General features: G+C 45.6%; 1 protein-coding gene across 3 annotated transcripts in view; it reads left to right on the top strand.

The window, feature by feature from the left end:
* The window catches only part of YPEL1 (yippee like 1), an 87,462-nt gene extending 82,636 nt beyond the window's left edge, over positions 1-4,826 (top strand). For 2 of the 3 annotated variants that reach the window (XM_029619724.1, XM_029619725.1), the window contains exon 5: positions 138-4,826. In XM_029619724.1, the coding sequence (XP_029475584.1) occupies positions 138-227 (90 nt within the window). In that variant the 3' untranslated portion in view covers positions 228-4,826. The remainder of the gene's footprint in view (positions 1-137) is intronic. The other variant, XR_003859192.1, reaches the window with a different exon arrangement.
* Positions 4,827-22,527: the final 17,701 nt, after the last annotated feature.

Below are 22,527 nucleotides of genomic sequence, written 5' to 3'. Positions count from 1 at the left end.
AAATATTGACAGTCCATTCCTGCAGACTCTGCAGCCAGGACCATTCTCTCTCACTGGAGCATAGCATGTTTGAAGTTTGACTTTAAGGAGGCATATTTGAGGCTGTAGCTGATAAATGTTGTATTTTTCTACCCCAGGAACATGCGTTTGAAAGCAGTCAGAAATACAAGGAAGGAAAGTTTATCATCGAACTTGCCCATATGATCAAAGACAATGGATGGGAATGAATTAAAAACATTTTCTCTCTCCGAATGACTGGTGTTTTATGGAACATACTTTAAAGACTAATGCAAGGGAAAAAAGGACTGTGGTTCTGAAAACCTCAGACGCTTTACAGTAGCTGATGCTGTCACTACCAGACCACATTTGCTCTTTTTCCCCTAGTGTAAGTTTGATTTCCTCCTTTTTTACATGTGTATTCTTGCGTGTGAACCATTATTTAAAAAGAAACATATTGGCTGAACGTTTCCTAAAACATACAAGTTCTAGAGCAGTGGTATACAATTATTGGGCTCCAGCAGAGAGCCCCATGTACATGTGTCCTTTACACTTGAAGGCAGCAGCATGGCTCAATTTTTTTTCCTGTGCTATAAAAGAAGCAGCCACGTCATTCTCAAGGCTTGGAGTCAGCTGCACTGCTGTGGACAATTTATGCCTTTAAAAGTACCTTTTTCCTGTGCATGCTTCATACCTACACACCTCCCAGTAAACTTCCTAAAGGAGCAGCTTTGAAGAGGAATGTATTGGAGGGAGTGGATTATATGTAGCAGTTTTCTGATATTTTTGGTAGTAAAGGAGGTACAGGATCTTGATGATCAGTTGGACCTTTTAAGAAAATATTCAGGATTGTCCTTTTTCCTCAAGGATGTGTGTTGTGGTCAGATTGGCTAATCCAGCTAAAAATCTTTTTCAGTTTCACTGACTCATTTAAGCGAATGGTGCTGAAACAGTATATCTATTGCCCCTAATTTTCTGCACTTAGTGTACAAGGAACCTATGATTAGAAAATTCTTTACTAATCAAAATCATTACATTCCTCTTTTCAGCAAACTAATCATTAAAAAGGACAAAAAAAAAGTTTGACACATCTAAGCCTATGAGATCCAAGGATGCAAGCTTTTATAATAGTGAGATCTTTGAGTCAGTATAAAAAAACAAAAGGTTTTTAAAGTGGTATTATACCTTTACCAATAGCAGACTTGGAGCATCCGTGAGGCATATTATGGCTGGTTCCATGTAGCAATGCTGTTTCATGCACTGGACAAAGAGGACATAAAACCCAGAAGCCTCTCTCCTGCAATGCTGTGAGGCTGCTTCCACTTGAACCCAGAAGGTGATTTGTTGTGTGAGAAGTGAACAGAGCCTTAGAATGAGAGGTAACCTGGCAAGATTCTCAGCAAGTCATGTCATTTTAAAAAATAAATTGTAACTGCAGTGTAGTGTAAAATAAGCAGTGTGTTGGTTTACTGGCTAAATCATCTCCCAATCATATTTTTAATATTTATAAAATAGTTGAAAAAGGGTGTCATTTCCAGAAGGGCATTAGCATTCTAACTGGCTAATTAGCAGTATGGACACTGCACCAGGTATCTGAGGGTTTATGCCTGTGCTGTATGTACTATTGCTAATTGCTTCTGCAGATTTACCAGGGCCCTCAAGTATAGAGATAACCTTGTTCTGAAATGAAGGATTTTTTCTCAGAAAGGGCCATCAAAAAATAGTTAATATTTGAGAATCTTAATTTCATTAGCAAAATATTTTGAGAGCTTTTCTCCTAAGCACTTTGACAATATAAAGCTTTGCAGAGAGAGAAATTTCCCCTTAAAATCTTGTTTTAATGTGGCATCTCAAATTCTCTAAAGCTTTGTTAAGCTATGCCATTGCTGCTGCCTTGACATTCTGAGGAAATCATTAAGAAAGGCTTTCAAACTACTGCACTTTATTATCAGAAGAAAAGTACACCAATGAGCTAACCGCTTCTCATCTGCAAACTAAAAACCTCTTTTTTCAGTGCATTGCTTATTTGTATTTTACAAGATACTAAATGATATAGAATTCCTAACCTGAGCCTCTCTTCACCAAAACCTTAAGTACATGGCTTTATCTTGGTTGTCTGGAGTCTGCAGATTACTAGCTTTTAATGGCAAGCATCGCAAACCTCTTGTCCCAAGGGGTTCATCATGCAAGTTAGATGTTAAGGTTAGCAATTGTAAAATAGCACTGTGTTCATGTTTCTTAATGGTGGAAAGAGGAGTTTATACTCAAAAACACTAAAGTGAAATGAAGGCTGGTCTTCTTCCTCCCAATGCATTTGATAGCTTGGCATACCAGAGTGGTTTTCTGAAACCCGTTAACCATTCATCATGGACTGTGAGTATGGCAAGTGTTAATGCGTAGACTACTCAGTCTATGGTTTTGGTGAAAGTTGGACTCTGATAACAGGGCTCTGCTGAGTGATGCGACGAGGGCAGTCTGGTCACTGAACCTTGCTTATTTCAGCAGCTTGCCTAGAGTTTACTTGAAGAGAAAAAAATTTTACAAAGCATTTCCCGCTAATCATTTTTTGTACATATTATTAAGATTCTATTTAAACTTTTGTATGTGTATTTCTGCTGGGCGAGTTTACTCCTCATGTAACTTGAGCACTTTCATTACTTGTACCCTGTGATTGTCCTCTCCTTATTTCTCTTTTTGAAGTGTTGCTGTTTGACAGTTATTTTGTACATTTCTTTTATAAGCTGTAACAACAACCTTTTGTGAGCTGTTATGGTCCCTTTTGAGGGTGTTTTCATTTTTTACAGGTTACATTTTGTTGCTTTTTCCCTGAATAGCATGATGTGACCTGGAGTGGCATCTCCTGGACATTGAAATACATTGGAAAGTGCTAGAGAAAAAACAGGTCTACATGCTGAAAGTATTTTATCCTGAAACCGATAAAACCATCATTCTGACTATATCATTTGACATGAGTTTTCTAATCTGGTAATATTTTTTCTAGTTGACTGTTTTCTGCGCAGTGATCTAGACACAGAAAAATGTTCTCATATCGAAAGAGAATTGCATTGAAGGCCTGTTTTATTTCCTTGGCCACCAGAGACATAATTTTGACCAATGATTTTATAAATGCTAAAATTTATGGAATGTGAAGGAAAATCACTTAATGTAAATAGTTGTCCGATTTTTAAAAGATTTTGTTGAGGACACAGTTCAAATAGGTTTTTGTTGTTGCTATCTGACTCAAGCAACACTGGCAGGGTTGATACAATTTGAATGGTTGACTTTTGTTTACCAGTGTGATGCAGCATCAGAGACATGCAAATTGAACCTACAAGTATTAACACATCCTGTGAAGTCCGTTCCAAGTGGAAGCTGCCGATGGGTGTCTGGTGCTGCAGTTTGTGTATCTTTGCTGCTTATTCTTGATTCTAAGTAAAGGTTGGCTACTGTGGCTAAAGCTCATTGGGAAAAGCCTGTTTTAATTTGCATATCTTCATTGCTGTGCCACAAAGGACAATGACAAACTAGCTATCCTTGCAAAGACATAACATAGTACCTTTTGTTTGCAGTCTGAATGCATACATAAATGTAATTTGTAATTTAAAGCTGTTACAGTGTTTAGATCTTTCACAAGCTTTTATATTTTCATCTTCCTTTGTGGTACAGCAGTAAAAGATATACAAGGATTGACTAATCTGGAGAGACTACATTAACATACTAAAACTGTATGAAAACATACACCATTCCAGTATGGCATACCCAAGCTCTTCCTCCTCAAAATTCATCTCCAGATCAATTTATATCACCAATAACCAAGGCACTACCAAATGTGACAAAAATAAGAGCAGGATACCAAGATCATTCTCTTCAACCCCTTTCTAGTTACCCATCCTGATAGGGGCCCTTTACCTGCCCCACTGTGTCCACTCATCTACATACAGTATTTTATCTACCATATAATTTCTGCCTGTAGTTGAATGAAGATTTGAAGATTAATTTCAATTTTTCTACACTGATTTTATATCCTTAGTAAAGAGCCATGTGCTACTGTTGTCAATGTGACCTGTACCTGTCAATATGTGGTAAGTTTAAGTGCCCTCGCAGAAGACATTTGCATGCAGTGCATTTAGACACACATTCTGGGAGCCCTGTGCAGAAAATGTGAAAAAATTTGTTCATCAGGGCCTCTGAGTGTACACAAGACAAATGCAAATCTTGGAAAACCATTTGGATGAGATCCCAAAGGTAAATACTATGGCAATAAACCGTTTTGTTTTTGGGGACGATGATCTGATGTTAAACACTAATGCAGGAAATATTAGTGCTGTATGGGGGAGGGGGAGGGAGTGGGGTGCATGATGGGGAAAGAAAGATTGGTTTTCTGAAGGGGGCTGGTCCTCCTGGGTTAACATGCAACATCAGCACTGCTTTTTTAACTTAGAAGATATATTTAATTGTTCAGACTCTATGGAGGAATCTCTATTCAGCAACACAGTGTCCCCAAAGAGACATGGTTTTTAGCTGTGTGACATTGAAGAAAGGGAATGGGAACCTTTAGACCTGGTAGGGCATTGTACTTCATCTAACAGTTGTGTGAGCCGAACCCACAGTATAAATATCCACTGTCAAGTGAAGAAAGTAGGGCTGCAGCAGTTACAACTAACTTGAGGTCTAAAGCACTAGATCTGATGTGTGCTTGAACTTTTTTTACAGGCTGCAGTGCTTTTCTGTTGTGTTAGTAATCTTGTACATCATTTCTGTGATGTTTCACTATATTGTATCTGAGGTATCACAATAAAGGCTTTCCATGCTAATGTGAGTTTTATATTTAATTTTAATCTCTTCTCTTTTTTTTATAAGCTGCATTTAAAGTTGTGATCTAAATGAGGGTTGCCATAGAGCCCACATTCTCTTGTTAGTGCATTCACCATTAAAGTATGAGTCAGCAAGTGAGATAATAGTTTGGAGGGTTTTCTGACATAAAACCTGATTTAAGGTTAAATATGATAATAGTACATGTGCCCAAAACCAGACTTTCTAGGTTTTGCTATCATCTCTGGCTCAGTGCAGTGCAATGGCCAAATCCCTCTCCTTATCTCATTTTACCCATGTGCAAGTGAGTAGCATTGATGCCAGGGCAATTTGTCATGTAGCGTGTGCAGCCATCCACCCTAGTTAGGGCTGTATGTGTAAACAGCTTTTGGACCTTATTTGGGTGATTGTCAAGCTAGATCAGGAACTGTTACCTATACTGGGATTGAATTAACTAAATGCATCTTAAAACCCTATTTACAGAGTAATGAATGTACATAATAGTTGAGAATATGTTCTTACCACTTGGGAAAAGTGATGAAAAGAGCACAGCTGCAATTGATTGCAGATGAAACAAAATGACAGCATGACAAGAGTCCATGGAATCTCTCTGGTGTACAACATTTCTTCTGCCACTTGTCTTTTAGTGAAGTTTAGCAGGTAGTTCCGGGTCTTTCATTATAAAAGCCACAGATTGCAGTAGAATAGGTGTCATAAGGAAAATAAGAGTGCCTGACTCTGCTGTTCCGAGGACTTTAGTGCTAGTTGGTAAGTTTGCTGTAATCAAACACATGTAAGATCCCAGCATATTAAATTAGTCTTGTCTTTTTCAGTCATATTCCCAAAACTCAAACATAGGACAATATAGCAGCCCATCCACAAAACTGCTCAGCTTTCTAGTCTTATCTCCAGAGATCATCTGTGCTTGTTCCATGATTTCTTGAATTCTGGTATTTTTCATAAATTTCATTCTCTAGGGAATTCTTCCATCTGATTCTGCATGAGTGATTTGCCTCATTTCAGTAATTAATGAATCTAATAATCAGATCCAATACCCTCAGTTGCTGTTGAAATAACTCAGTTCCTCCTTGCTAATAGTGGGCTCGATGTATGAAGATGCGGTGGGCTGTGCACAGTCTTTATTCCCAGTGCAGTAGGGAGCTCTGTGTGCATAGATTGGTATGCCTTCATTTAAGAACATAAGAAATTGCCATGCTCGGTCAGACCAAGGGTTGATCAAGCCCAGCGTCCTGTTTCCAACAGAGGCCAAACCAGGCCACAAGACACCAAGAAGATCCCATGCTACTGATGCAATTAGTAGCAGTGGCTATTCCCTAAGTAAACTTGATTAATAGCTATTACTCCTCGATGCAGAGTCTTATCACATTTTCTTGATAATGGAAATTTTTCTGGTCAGAGTAAAGTTAGTCTCTGGGGCTGAATCCGGAGTTCATGGTGTAGAGATCTTGCACAAATCAAGTTTTCTGTTCATAGAAAATAGTTTTATGCACACATTTTTATTTTATGTGCAGAAGTCACTTATTTGTGCACACAATATTTTGTGTATTTGAAAAAACCTCTTAAAGTGAGAAAAACCAATTATAAACACATGTATTTCTCACTAAGTGTGGGACATATGGAACAGATTTACTGTGTTAATCCAGCAACCATCATAATGCACTGGGTTCCAGGTAATGTACTGGGTAACCCTTAAGAGCTGAAAGCTTCTACGTGCAGAAAGACATAATCATTGGTTGCTTTGAAATGTGTTGTCTGTTATTGAGCTGGAATTTTAATTAGCTTGTAAGTTAGAATAGTACTTAACTTTAAATCTCAATATTGAGTGCCGCTGGATGCCACGTTCTCAATATGAAATGCCGCGTGGTGAAATGCCCAGTGTTCATCTTTACTTGCTGGTCTCCGAGGAAGCGAGGATTAGCGGGGTCTGCCTACATGGCAGCCCGCAAAGGAGGTCGCCATTTTGCCTGCCTGCTCGCCGTCGCCATCTGCCCTGGTTCGTCGCCTCGCTCTAGCGCTCAGGCCAGACTGAGTGCATAGGCGACGGGCGTATATGTTGGGCGCCCGAAAATACTTGGGCGCATATTCGATAGAGGCGTACATTGAAGTCACCTTGATTTATGTTGATAGGCGCACGTTGCTAACTCTGATGGGCGCACGTTGCTAAGCGCACGCTGTTAGGCGCACGTTGATAAGCGCCTGTCGATAGGCGCACGTTCATAGGCGCCCGCTGATAAGTGCACGTTCATAGGCGCAGGTTGATAGGCGCACGTTGATTGGCGCATATTACAAGGCGCATACTCCAGCTGGGAGGAGATAACAGACGAGATAGAGCGTAAGAGAGCCCATGCGTCCGCAGAGCCGGCACCTCCAGAATCAGGCATAAGAGCTCTAAGCCTCTGCTCAGCATGCAACCTCAGAGCCACACTGAGCGAGGATGCAGACTCCCTATGTGCCCAATGTGAGGATGCCCTGGGAGTTCCAGGCCAGGACCGGTCCCAGCCCAGCGTACTTGCCAGTTCCTCAGGGAACACCCCGGACTTAGCAGGCCTCGGTGAGCAGCCAGGGAACCCGAGGGACCTGGTGCCCCTAAGGCCAGACTGCTTCGCTCTCCTGGGTGGAATTATTCAAGGGGATTCACGCCTTTGTCAAAATGCAGTCTGATCCCCGAATGGGTCCATACGTACCGGATGACCTGGCCCCTGGACCCTCAAGGCCTAGGCACGGCCACTCGCCACCCGGAAGCCCCACTTATGGGGATTCAGATTGCTCTGAGGAAGATGACGAGCCCCCCGAGGAGGGAGAACTTCCCTTGGGGATAGAACCATATCGGACCATGAGACTCTTCTTTCTGAAAGAGGATCTCCCAGGCCTGGTCTCTCAATGCCTGTCGGAGCTGGCTATCCCGGGCCAGGACACCCCAAGGGAACCTAGAATGAACCCCCTGCTAGAGGTCCTGCGCCAAACGGCTCACCATTTTTGCGCCGGAGGCCTCATTCAAAGGGGGTCGGGCCTTGTCTGGCATGTACCCCCTGGACCCGGCGACCAAGGAGCTGCTGGCGTGCCCCAGGGTAGACGCCATAGTTAGCGCAATTGTGAAGCGCACCACCATTCCGGTGGAGGGGGGAGCGGCCCTCAAGGATGCACATGACCGGCGCATGGACGCCATTCTGAAACAAGCCTTTGAGGTGGCAGCCATGTCCCTACAAATTGCGACCTGCTGCACCATGGTGACGCGTTCCTGTTTATCACAAGCTAGGAACAACACCCCGGGAGAAGAAATGGAATCAGCTCTCTCGTTCCTCACTGACGCAGCCTCCGATCTAGTCCGTACAGCAGCCAAGGGAGTGTCATCCTCAGTGGCAGCCAGGAGACAGCTCTGGCTACGTAATTGGTCGGCCGACTCTTCCTCCAAGACACGCCTCACAAGAATGCCCTTTAAGGGATCCCTCCTGTTCGGCAGCGATCTCGAGAAACTGGCTAATAGATGGGGCGCCTCTCCATTACCCCGTCTCCCAGAAGACAGGTCAAGGAGGAGCCAGCGTCCTTTTCCTAGGCCATCCAGAGGTAGAAACTCTCAGCGCTTCAACCCTTACAGGGCTCGCTACCAAGCACCTCGTTCTCAGGCCAGGAACCAGTCCTTTCGGACCAAGCACAACAAGAGGAGAACCGGCTCGGGTTCAGGTCCCGGCCGCACCCCACAATGAGAATCAGCCAACCCATCTGGGGGAAGAAGCCATAGGGGGCAGGCTAACCCTATTCTACCGCAGGTGGGTCGAGATTACCTCAGACCAGTGGGTCCTCGCCATCATCCGAGAAGGGTATTACCTGGACTTTCTTTGGCTTCCTCTGGACAAGTTTGTGGAATCTCCTTGTCCACCCCTCAAGAGGGCGGCACTGGAAGCTACCTTGCGGAGGCTCCTGTCCCTAAACGCCATAATCCCAGGGCCTGCATGGGAGATAAATTCTGGGCATTATTCCATTTATTTCATAGTACCCAAGAAAGAGGGCACTTTCAGGCCTGTCCTGGACCTCAAGTCAGTCAACAGACACCTACGGGTTCCCAGCTTTCGCATGGAAACTCTGCGGTCAGTCAAAAGTGCAATACAACCAGGGGAGTTTCTCATATCCCTGGACCTGTCAGAAGCCTACTTGCATATCCCAATCCATCGGGATCACCAGCGCTACTTACGCTTCAAAGTCCTGAGCCAACACTTCCAGTTCCGAGCTTTACCCTTAGGGTTAGCCACCGCGCCGCGGACCTTTACCAAGGTCATAGTAGTAGTGGCGGCGTCAGGAAGGAAGGAATTCTCGTCCATCCCTACCTGGACGATTGGCTGATCAGGGCAAAAACACCGGAAGAGAGCCACCAGGCAACCAACAGAGTTATATTTCTTCTGGAAAGCCTAGGATGGGTAGTCAACACAAACAAGAGTTCCCTACAGCCTTCCCAGTCGCTGGAATACCTAGGAGTCCGATTCGACACCCAGGAAGACAAGGTCAGCCTGACCTCCAAGAGGAGATCAAAACTCCGGAATCGTCTGCAGGCCCTGTGAGCGCCACCCGGCCCACAGCTTGGGATTACCTACAGGTCCTCTGCCTCATGGCATCCACTCTGGAGGTGGTACCATGGGCGCGGGCTCATATGAGACCATTACAATGCGCCCTCCTATCTCGGTGGAGCCCACGATCACAGAACTACACCATGCACCTACCTCTACCAGCCAGAGCGCGGAATCAGCTACGGTGGTGGTTGCAGCCTGGCCACACGAGCCGTGGGTCAAAAATGTCCTCCCCCAACCTGGACCCTGCTCACTACAGATGCCAGCCTGAACGGATGGGGAGCACACTGCGAAGAACTAACAGCCCAAGGGCGGTGGAACAAAGAGTCTGGGTGGAACATCAACCGACTAGAGGCACGGACAGTCAGGCTAGCCTGCCTGCGATTTGCCCACAGACTTCGAAACAGGGCGATCAGAGTGATGTCGGACAATGCCACCACGGTGGCATACATCAACTGACAGGGCGGAACCAGAAGCCGACAGGTATCCTTAGAAATAACCCCCCTGATGGCTTGGGCGGAGGCGAATCTCCAGGACATCTCCGCAGTCCACATCGCCGGGAAGGACAACACCACGGCAGACTTCCTCAGCAGAAAAAGCCTAAACCCGGGGGAATGGCAGCTGTCGCCCACAGCTTTTCAGATGATTGTGGATCAGTGGGGGACTCCGGGCATGGACCTACTAGCGGACAGATCCAACGCTCAAGTACCCAGATACTTCAGTCGCAGATGAGATCCTCTCTCCCACGGGATCAACGCTTTAGTACAGCCATGGCCTTAGGGGATCCTGCTATATGCTTTTCCTCCATGGCCCCTGCTGGGCGCCATTATACACAAGATTCAGCGGCACAGAGGCCTAGTTCTTCTAGTGGCCCCGGATTGGCCAAGAAGACCCTGGTACGCAGACATGAGAAGACTGCTGGCAGGGAATCCACTTCCCCTGCCTCCACACAGGGACCTGCTCCTCCACGAGGATCCAGCTCAATTCTCTCTTACGGTCTGGCCATTGAGAGGGCTAGACTGAAGAAAAGGGGATACTCGGGGCCGGTGAGCGATACACTCCTCCAAGCACGCAAGTTCTCCACATCACTAACATATATAAGGATCTGGAGAGTATTTGGAGCCTGGTGCGACACTCACAGCACCAATCCACATGCCGCTAAAATCCCTATCATTTTGGATTTCCTGCAAGATGGACTTCAGAAGGGTTTGTCCCTCAATTCCATCAAGGTTCAGGTGGCAGTGCTATCCTGCTACGGTCCCAGGACTGAAGGCAGCAGCATTGCCACACACCCAGACATTTCACGTTTCCTGAAAGGAGTCAAACACATTCGCCCGCCACTGAAGTGGCCAGTGCCCCTTTGGAACCTCAACCTAGTTTTGGAATTTCTAGCGGGACTCGCCTTCAGACCCCTTCGAGGCCTGTCCCTCCGTTTGTTAACCTTGAAGATGGTGTTCCTGCTGGCCGTATGCTCAGCACGCCGCATCTCAGAGCTACAAGCACTGCCCTGCCGTGATCCATTTCTCAGAATCACTCCAGAGGCTATCCATCTTCGCACGGTTCCTTCCTTCTTACCCAAAGTGGTCTCACGCTTCCACCTCAACCAAACCATATCCTTGCCAACCACGGAAGGTTTGAAGAAGTCGGAAGAAGGTCGAATACTGCGCCATCTGGACATCGGCAGGCTACTGTCCACATACCTGGAAATGTCAGAAGCAGTACGAAAGACGGACCACCTGTTCGACCTTCACAGCGGGAAGAAGCAAGGGGAAGCGGCCTCACGGGCAACCATCGCCCGCTGGATCAAAGAAGTTATCAAGGCGGCCTACGTAGAAGCGGGAAAAGCACCACCTCTACGGGTCAAGGCTCACTCTACCAGAGCGCAGGCGGCCTCCTGGGCAGAAACTGGGATGCTGTCGCCAGCAGAGATATGTAAAGCGTCAACGTGGTCCTCCCTGCATACCTTCTCCAGATTCTACCGTCTGGACGTCCAGGCCAGGGAGGACACAGCATTTGCGAGGGCAATCCTAAACGGACCTCGGGCAGCCTCCCACCCAGTCCGGGAGTAGCTTTTGTACATCCCACTTGTTTTGAGTCCATCTGCTACACGCTAGGAAATGTAGAGATTACTTACCTGATAATCTCGTTTTCCTTAGTGTATGCAGATGGACTCAGCATCCCGCCCGGCTGCCAGTATACATGGGGATTCACCGACTCATGGTAAGCCATGCTTTCTTATATAGGGCATCCACCCTGCCGGGTGTCGACACCTTCCGGTTGAGAACACTGGCGGTCTCCAGCTACTATCAATTGGTCAGGGTAATCCTGTTCATTAAATTGATCGGTCAGTCACACATATATCCATAAAGCTTTTGCAAGGAAGATTACTGAGTTGCTGCACTTCCTCTGGGGGTATATGTACCCCGTGCTGACGTCAGATCCGTCTCCAACTGCTAGCACGAGCACACTATACCCACTTGTTTTGAGTCCATCTGCATACACTAAGGAAAACGAGATTATCAGGTAAGTAATCTCTACATTTTTGCAGCACTACTATAGTTGGTACTTCATGGAAAGATCCCAATACAGGCTACATAGTCAAACAAAAATTCAGCACTAATTGCAACACAGACTATGTAGTCTATGCATTGCAGTGCCCCTGCTCTAAAATCTATGTGGGACGGATGTCCAGGAAAATCAGAATTAGACTCATAGAACATCGTAGTCGTCTGAATACCAAAGATCTTAAGGCACCCATTGTACCACATAGTATGTCCAAAAGACACAACTTTGCGGATTTTAGGTGGACAGTTCTTGAATACATTCCAGCATTCAGAAGAGGGGGAGACCGTAAAGCTAAACTTAATCTCTGGGAAAAGGTTTGGATATTCAAGTTAAACAGTAGAACCGGCAGGGCTTAATGGCAAGATTGAATGGCATACTATGTCAATATAGTAACCTTCCACGCATAGTCAACTTTGGCTCATAATTAATTCTATAGGATTCACTGCAAGACACACTCTGGTTTTTTCACATCAGCCAATCAGTAGCGTTTCTGGCATCCCGCTGTTTCGTGGGCTTTTTTTCAAGTTAAAAAGACAGCGCATGCACCGCGCTGCGTCAGACGCTATCACAGCCCCTGCTTTGACAGGAAGGATCTTTAAAACAAATGCTGATCGTATATAATTCATCGGGTAAGCTCTTGAATTTGTTTTGTCTTTACTCATATCAGGATCCAAATGTGTGCGCTGTTGAGCAATGGGACTATGGCACTTTCACTTTATTGTATATGTCTCTTATTTTAAACAGAAGAAACCGCACACCTTTTACATACACGATTACAGTATATTTATAAAATCTGTCGCATCCACAAGCTTGCTGTAACCCCGAAAAAGGAAGATACTCAAACTCTGCAGCGTCGGGTGTTTTGATAGCGAGATTACCAGAAAGGAAACTATTGACAGGACTTCTACTCTAACAGCCCTATACGGGAGATATAACTACGGACCTGCAAGGAATCCTTTTCTGATCACAGCACGATGCGGCATTTCATATTGAGAATGCGGTATCCAGCGGCACTCAATATTGAGATTTAAGTTAAATACTATTCTAACTTACAAGCTAATTAAAATTCTAGCTCAATAAGAGAACACATTCCATAGCAACCGATAATTGTTTTTTCTGCACGTAGAAGCTTTCAGCTCTTAAGGGTTACCCGGTACATTACCTGGAACCCAGTGCATTATGATGGTTGCTGGATTAACACAGTAAATCTGTTCCATATGTCCCACATTTAGTGAGAAATTAGTACATATGTGTTCACAATATTTTCTGTGAAGGAAATGTTTTTTGCACACACATCATATTTTATGCATGCTAAGCATTTTCAGGTAAATGTGCTTTTTTTAAATTTTAAACTCCCATTGCATTAGCATGCCATTAACTTACTACATTGGGAATTAATGTGTTTTTTATTGCCTGTGTTAAACTGTGTGCTGAATTTCAGCACAGCTTATTACATCAGCCCCAGTATTATCTGATTTCTGAGCCCGTGGATGCTGTGATTTTCCAAGGACAAGTAGGATGGTAGTCCTCAAACATGGGTGACGTCATCAGATGGAGCCCAGCATGCCACAATCCACGCGGGGTCCCTCTTCAGTGTCTTTTTCCTCAAAGCTGAAGCCTCGTGGCTGTGGAGCTTGCGCTCTTTTTCTGTGGAAAGCTGTCTTTTTCATCTTGAGTCCCATCGGGTCCCTCTGCGTTTTTCAGGGGGTTTTCTCAGGCACTTCGGTAAGTTTTCTTGTAGTTTGTGGTCAATTACTGATGGTGCCACCTCCCGGTGGCCGCTGGGCATTGACCACACGCTGTGTTCTTTTTACCATGGCATCATCCGGCTTCTGCCGTTGCCCCCCAGTACCCCCAGACTATGTCAATCACGGACCCTCACGAGGTCTGTGCTTGTGCCTGGGGACATTGCATGATGTCCATGGCTGTGATCTTTGTGCCCAGATGACCCACAAAGGCTGTTGGGCATGCCTTGATAAAATGGAGAAATTGTTTGGCACCAAAAAATTGGAACCTTGATGCCGAAGGAGATCTCTGTCATGACCCCCTCGGTGTCTCTTCTGCTACCTGTCCCCAGCTTGGAAATAGGTGTGGGGAACCATCTGAGATCGGTGTCCTCGCGTTCCAGATCAGGTTCCTCACCATCTCCCTTGGCTTCGGGGAAGGAACAGACTGAGCACCAGGAAACATCGCCACAGGTTCTCGTCGATACAGACTTCAGACCATGGGAAGGCGTCAGCATTATCTATGCCACCCTCGAAGCGGTCCTGGGCTAAGGATGTCTTGCTTACTGAGCAGCCTGAAGGACCATGCCAATCCCCCACCAATACTGGTGAAAGGTATGGATCTCCTCCATGATTGAGTTCGATCTGATTTTGCTGCCGCCTCCTCCACCAGCTCTCCTATCCTTGGCGGCCTTTGAAGAGGAGTTTGAGAGAATTGTGTGGCTGGCAGTTGGCCGGGCCCTGCAGGGCATCAAGCCATCGGTTCTACAGGGACCACCACAGGAACAGACTCCATCGGTGCTTGCGCCTTTGGAGCAGCTGGACTTGCTGCTTGGTGTCTCACCGACGCAGCCTGCCCCGAGCCCCATCATTACCTAGGATGAGGAGGTCCCTTACTGACCTCATCCTAGGTCTCGACAAAGGTCAATCTTTTCTATTGGTCCTTCTGGACCTTTCGGCAGCATTTGATACCGTCACTCGCTCCATCCTCATCAACCAGTTAGCTGCAATAGGAATTTCCGGCTCTGCTCTCTCCTGGTTCAAATCGTTTCTCACCAACAGAGGTTATAAGGTCAAAATCCAGAACAAAGAATCATCACGCCACGACTCATCCATTGGAGTCCCACAAGGCTCCTCTTTATCCCCTACTCTCTTCAATATTTACCTTCTACCACTTTGCCAACTCCTCACTAACCTCAACTTAAAACACTTTCTCTATGCAGACGATATCCAGATCCTGATCCCCATCAAAGAATCATACTCAAAAACCCTCGACTACTGGGAGTTCTGTCACCTAGAAATCAAACGCCTCCTCAATAGCCTAAATCTAGTACTAAACTCATCCAAAACCGAAATATTACTCATAACTCCTGAGAACAGCAATCTCACCGCCTCTCTTCCAACCAACCCACAAACCACTCAAGTGAGAGATCTAGGTGTGATAATCGACAATAAGCTGAACTTCAAAGCCTCCATCAATAGATCAACCAAAGACTGCTTCTACAAACTTCAAGTTTTAAAAAGGATAAGACCCCTCTTCCATGCCAAAGACTTCAGAACCATCCTCCAAGCTATTATTTTCTCTAAGTTAGACTACTGCAACTCTACCTTACTTGGTCTCCCTTCCTCATACACCAAACCGCTCCAAATGGTACAAAACGCAGCAGCCCGTCTACTAAGAAACACCAGGAAAAGAGAACATATCTCCCCAGTTCTAAAAGACCTTCACTGGTTACCTATTCAATTCAGAGTTATCTACAAATCCATCACCTTGATATACAAAATTATTCACCAACATACCACAATCGACCTACAAATTCCCCTCCACTTACACAAATCCACAAGACCTACCAGCGAAGCATACAGAGGATCCCTCCATGTTCCCCCTACTAAAACCACCATTCACAGCACCTTAAGAGATCGAGCCTTTTCCACAGCAGGCCCACCTTTATGGAACTCCATCCCCCCAGATCTCAGCAATGAGCCATGCCTCCTAACCTATGGGAAAAGACTCAAGACATGGCTGTTTAAGCAAGCTTTCCCGAACTCCAATTAAACGCCTCGCCAGCAAAATATCCTACACAGCAGCTGTATATATTGTATAATGTATATATTGTATACTTGTATATAATTAACTTCTTCTATCTCTCTTTATTTCCTCCACCCCAGTTCAATAGTCCTTGTTAATTGTAACTGCATCTCTTCATCACGTTTATCTATGTTCTTTGTTGTATTCATTGCACCCCTGTTTTTTATGTAAACCGACATGATGTGAGCGCTTCATGAATGCCGGTATAAAAAAACCTTAAATAAATAAAATAAAATAAATAAATTATCGAAGGGAGCATCGATGCGGCCTTCACCAGTGGTTATCCTGGTGAGTGACTCCTCTGGTGAGGAAGGACCATCAGGGTCGATGGCACCATTGCTGTGCAAGGCACCCTGGCCGGTGCTAGCCCTCCTGGGACCTTCGAGGTCGATGCCTTCAGAGCCATCGATTTCCCCTGGTGCTCCCAATACCTATGGGACCTTCAGTGCCAGTGCACCCCCTGGTCCTACTGGTGCCTTTGGTACCTACGCCAGTGCCACAGAGGCCATCGGGCTCTCGGCACAAAATTCCATGTCTCCAGGTGCATGATGCCCCCTACAATCCTTGGGAGGGCTAGGGGGTCCTTTTCCTCGAAGGAGGACTCTGAGGACTTGCCTTCTGAACACTCTCCCCTGGAGGAGAGGCATAAGTCCCTACCAGAGGATTTGACCTTTTCAAGGTTTGTAAAGGCCATGGCAGAGTCAGTGCCTTTCCAGCTCTTAACAGAGTAGGATTCCAGGCATAAAATGTTGGAGGCCTTACAGATTGACACCCCTAAAGAAGTAGTGGCTGTGCCAGTGCACAACATATTTAGAGTTGGTCGTCCGGCTCTGGGAACACCCCATCTCCATCCCTCCAGTGAACCGGAAGACTGACGCTGTCTATCTAGTCCAACTCACCACAGGCTTTGAATGCCATCAACCTCCACACCAGTCGGTAGTGGTGGAATCAGCCTTAAAAAAAAAAAGCAGCAGCAAAGAGGTTGCATACTCATGCTTTCTCTAGGAAGCCAGAATTGCCTGCTATCAGCTTATGAGCCAGTACTCCAAAACTCTCTAGAAGCAAGTCCAGAATATGGTGGAACACCTCCCACAGCAGTTTCTGGACAATTTCCAGAAGGTAATTCAGCAGGGCCTTGAATGTGACAAACACAAATTCTACTCTTCGTACGATGTGTTTGAAACAGCAACAAGAGTTGCGGCACCTGGCATTGGGGCCCCGGGATATGGCCTGGCTTTGCACTTCCGACCTCTGACCTGAAGTACAGGATCGTCTGGCAGACCTACCCTGTACCAGGAAGAATCTGTTTGGAGACAAAATCAAGGAAGCAGTAGCACAGCTGAAGGACTATCATGAAACCCTTCAGCAGATGCCAGTTTTACCGGCCATGGAAGTATTATTCGCCAGCATCTAGAACGAGACCACAATAGGCACCAGCTAGAGCAAGACAGTCACGTGCCCCTTGACTGGCCCCCACCCCACAACAGAGCCCTGCCCAGGGTTTTGACTGGAGATGGGGGAGTTTAAGCCAGCAATCCCTATGCCAGGGCACCAACCGGTTGGGGGGGGGGGGGGCAACTGCAGCTTTTTGCTGAGCAATGAGTTTGTCACCTTGGACCAATGGGCCCTGTCCATCGTTTGACAGGGATTCAGATTGTGTTTCCAACGGACATCTCTACAATCTCCTCTCCGCCCCCAGTGGAGATCTACAGAGAATAAGCAAATACTTCGGTTAGAGCGCTCTGCCCTCTTAATGGCTTGAGTGGTTGAACCAGTGCCTCCAAGTCAGAAAGGCGATGGGTTCTACTCCAGGTATTTTCTGATTCCCAAGAAAACCGGTGGCCTTCGCCTGATACTAGATCTAAAGGCATTGAACCGCTTTCTGGTCAGAGAAAAATTCAAAATGGCCTCCTTGGGAACTCTGATCCCTCTCCTCAAGACTGGCTCTGCTCCCTTGATCTCAAAGACTTGTATGCCCATATTCCCATTTCTCCTGGGGATCGGAAGTACCTCCGTTTCCTGGTACAAGGGGAATACTACCAGTATTGGGTGCTGCCTTTCAGCCTTGTATCGGCACCCTTCATCTTCACAAAATGCTTGACAGTGGTGGGGGCTTATCTCAGGAGTCAACGAGTACAGGTCTTCCTCTACCTCAACGATTGACTTATCAAGACTGACTCCAGACAGAGGGCGTTGCAGTCCCTGCACTCCACCATATGTGCTCTGGAGGACCTGGGATTTCTAATCAACTACCCAAAATCCCAACTTCTTCAGTCACTGCAGTTGGACTTCATCGGGGCCAGGTTCAATATGGTCCAAACAAAGACCTTGCCCTGGGACCAAGCATTGAACCTAGTTTCCCTAGCTGGGCTGATCTCTCACTGCCATCATGTCTCGGCACACCAGATCTTATGTCTTTTAGGGCAAATGGCAGCAATGTTCCAAGACACGCCTTTTGCTCAGCTACACATGCATAAGGCACAGTGGACATTGAGCTTGCAGTGATGCCAGGCCACCCAGGACCTTCAGGCTTGCATTTTGGTCACAAAGTCACTTTGGCAATCCCTTGTGTGATGGGAGACCCTGTCCAGCCTGGAGAGGGGGGATGCCTTTCCAGGTTGCTCAGCCTCAAATTGTTCTTGCCAAAGATGCTTCTCACACGGGTTGGGGGGTCCATGTTGTAGACCTCGGTACCCAAGGTCACTGATCCTTGCAGAAGCAACATCTTCGGGCATTCTGGGACCACTTGGCCAACAAGGGAGTTTTGCGTACGAATCCAAAGTTCCGAAGGTGGTCATGAAGTTCCATCTCAATTGATCCATTATCCTACCCACCTTTTTTCCAAGACCTCACTCCCACCAGGGTGAGCTTGTCCTGCATACTCTAGACTGTAAAAGAGCCCTGGCCTTTTACCTGGACCGGTCGACGTCTCATTGCCAGTCCACCAAACTTTTTGTCTCCTTTGACAAGAACAGGTTGGGAGCCACAGTATCCAAATAGACCTTATCCAGCTGGCTAGTAGACTGTATTGCTTTCTGCTACACTCAAGTGTGACTGCAACGTGAGGGCCATGTCAAAGCTCATTTGGTTCGAGCCATGTCTGCTTTGGTAGTTCACTTAAGTGTGGTTCCCTTGCACAAGATCTGCAGGGCGAAGACTTGGAGTTCTCTCCACACCTTCGCCTCCCATTACTGCTTGAATAAAGATGGGCAAGACAGTCACTTCAGTCAGTCAGTACTCCGTAATCTTTTCCAGCCATAAAACCCAACTCTTTCTTCCTTGGGCCCTGGTTAGGGTGCAGCCTTTCTCCCAGTGTTATAGCAACACTAGTTGTGTACGTTTGCACCTGTTAATTGCTGTACGCCTCATGTTTGGGAGCAGCCTGCAGCTACACATTTACCCATGTGTGAGGACTACCATCCTGTTAGTCCTTGGAGAAAGAGTTGCTTACCTGTAACATGTGTTCTCCAAGGTCAGCAAGATGTTAGTTCTCATGAAACCCACCCGCCACCCCGTGGAGTTGGGTTTGTTTTACTTTCGCAAATTCTATGATATTATTAGAAAAGGAATGATGAATAAAACGGAAAATGTCATAATGCCTCTGTATCGCTCCATGGTGAGACCGCACCTTGAATACTGTGTACAATTCTGGTCGCCGCATCTCAAAAAAGATATAATTGCGATGGAGAAGGTACAGAGAAGGGCTACCAAAATGATAAGGGGAATGGAACAACTCCCCTATGAGGAAAGACTAAAGAGGTTAGGACTTTCAGCTTGGAGAAGAGACGACTGAGGGGGGATATGATAGAGGTGTTTAAAATCATGAGAGGTCTAGAATGGGTAGATGTGAATCGGTTATTTACTGTTTCGGATAGTAGAAAGACTAGGGGGCACTCCATGAAGTTAGCATGGGGCACATTTAAGACTACTCGGAGAAAATTATTTTTCACTCAACGCACAATTAAACTCTGGAATTTGTTGCCAGAGGATGTGGTTAGTGCAGTTAGTGTAGCTGGGTTAAAAAAAAAGGTTGGATAAATTATTGGCGGAGAAGTCCATTAACTGCTATTAAGTTGACTTAGGGAATGGACTCTGCTATTACTAGCATCAGTAGCATGGGATCTTCTTGGTGTTTGGGTAATTGCCAGATTCTTGTGGCCTGGTTTGGCCTCTGTTGGAAACAGGGTGCAGGGCTTGATGGTCTGACCCAGCATGGCAATTTCTTATGTTCTTATGTACTAGACTAAGGCAAGGGTACTAAACTTCAGGAAAACTAACTTTCTCAAAATGGGGAAGTACCTCAAGGAGGAGTTAACTGGATGGGAAAATTGAGGGGAAGTAGGGCAGTGGGCAAAACTAAAAGGTGATGATATAAGGGCAACTAATTTTTTTTTATTAGGAATGTAAATGAAAGGAAGAGAAAAAGAGACTTATGGTTTTCTAAAGTAGCTGAAAAGGTAAGGGACAAAAGGTTAGTATTCATAAACTAAAAGAGATCGTAGAAAGAGGTAGACAGGCGATATCTGGAAAAAGTATGAGAAGCTGGGACATTAGTCAGGAATGCGAAAATTCAAATAGAAGAAAAAATAGCAAACATGGTAAAACATGGTGGTGATTTTTTTTAAAGATATGTTAGTGATAGAAAGAAGTGCAAAAGTGGCATTGTGAGACTCGAAGGGGAGGAATTAGGTAGAGGCTGATGAGAAAAAAGCAAAATTGCTTAGCAAATATTTCTGATTGGGGTCCAATGTAGAAGGTCCTGGAGCCAGGACCACATAAAACAAACAAATAAGATTGGAAGTGAGGTAAACTTCAATTGATTTTCAGAACAGTATGGGCCAGATTTTAAAAGGGTTACACACGTAACCCTTTTAAAACCCCCCTGCGCGCGCCGAGCCTATTTTGCATAGGCTCGGCGGCGCGCTCAAGCCCCGGGACGCGCATAAGTCCCGGGGCTTGCAAAAAGGGGTGGTCGGGGGCGTGGCCAGGGGGGCACGGTTATGGATTGGGGGCATGTTCGGGGGCGTGTGGGCAGTCCAGGGGCATGGCCGAGTGCCCCGACACAGCGGCCTGTGTCAGGGCCTGCCACGCCGGCGCGCGTAAACTATTACTGCCAGGAGGCAGTACCCTATGTTTGTAAGCTGCTAACTAAACTTAAAGTAGATAAGATGATAGGGCCAGATGGGATACATTCAAGGGTTCTAAGGGAACTTAAATGTCTTAACAGCTCCACTGGCTGACCTTTACAATGCTTCCTTAGAGTCTGGAGTAGTTCCAGAGGACTTGAAAAGGGCGGATGTGGTTCCTATTCATAATAGTGGAAGTAAGGAGGAGGCTGGGAACTATGGGCCAGTTAGTCTGATCTCTGTGGTGAACAGACTAATGGAATTATTGCTAAAACAGAGGATAGTGCAATTTTTGTAATCTAATGGATTACAAGATCCGAGGCAGCATGGTTTTACCAGAGCTAAATCTGGTTAATTTCTTTGATTGGGTGACCAGAGAGTTGGATCAAGGGAGAACCCTAAAAGTAGTGAACTTGGATTTCAGTAAGGCCTTTGACACGGATCCACCCAGAAGACTTGTAAATAAATTGTGTGCCCTATGTATGGATACTAGAGTGACTCACTGGGTTAGAAACTGGCTGAGTGGGAGGTGACAAAGGATAGTGGTAAATGGAGTTTTCTCTGGGGAGGGGATTGTTATTAGGGATGTGCCTCAAGGAGCGGTCCTTGGACCCGTTCTTTCAACATTTTTGTGAGCAACATAATGGAAGGGTTGTCGGGGAAAGGTTTGTCTTTTTGCTGATGATACCAAATCTGTCACAAGATGGACAGCTAGGAAGGGATGGGAAATATGAGGAGGGATCTAGAAAAGCTCAAGGACATTTAAAAAAGGCTCCAGGGGCGATCCGGGTAACTATAGACCAGTGAGCCTGACTTCAGTGCCGGGAAAAATAGTGGAAACTGTTCTCAAGATCAAAATCGTAGAGCATATAGAAAGACATGATTTAATGGAACACAGCATGGATTTACCCAAGGGAAGTCTTGCCTAACAAATCTGCTTCATTTTTTTGAAGGGGTTAATAAACATGTGGCTAAAGGTGAACTGGTAGATGTAGTATATTTGGATTTTCAGAAGGCGTTTGACAAAGTCCTTCATGTGAGGCTTCTAAAAAAAACTAAAAAGTCATGGGATAGGAGGCAATGTCCTTTCGTGGGTTACAAACTGGTTAAAAGACAGGAAACAGAGAGTAGGATTAAATGGTCAATTTTCTCAGTGGAAAAGAGTAAACAATGGAGTGCCACAGGGATCTGTACTTGGACCAGTACTTTTCAATATATATATAAATGATCTGGAAAGGAATACGAGTGAGGTTATCAAATTTGCAGATGATACAAAATTATTCAGAGTAGTTAAATCACAAGCAAATTGTGATACATTACAGGAGGACCTTGCAAGACTGGAAGATTGGGCATCCAAATGGCAGATGAAATTTAATGTGGACAAGTGCAAGGTGTTGCATATAGGGAAAAATAACCCTTGTTGTAGTTACAAGATGTTAGGTTCCATATTAGGAGCTACCACCCAGGAAAAAGATCTAGGCATCATGTTTTATTTATTTATTTTTCTATACCGATATTCGATTCAAAATATCATACCGGTTTACATACGAGTTGTCCGAAGGCAAGCCTTTTGGAGATATGGTACATTGTAACATGGTAAATTTTAACAGATTAAAACAGATACTTTAACAGAT

This window comes from Rhinatrema bivittatum, chromosome 11 (genome assembly GCF_901001135.1).
Source record: "Rhinatrema bivittatum chromosome 11, aRhiBiv1.1, whole genome shotgun sequence".
NCBI lineage: Eukaryota > Metazoa > Chordata > Amphibia > Gymnophiona > Rhinatrematidae > Rhinatrema > Rhinatrema bivittatum.
Note: the sequence above shows the minus strand (reverse complement) of the source record. Positions and strands in the feature narration are given on the sequence as shown.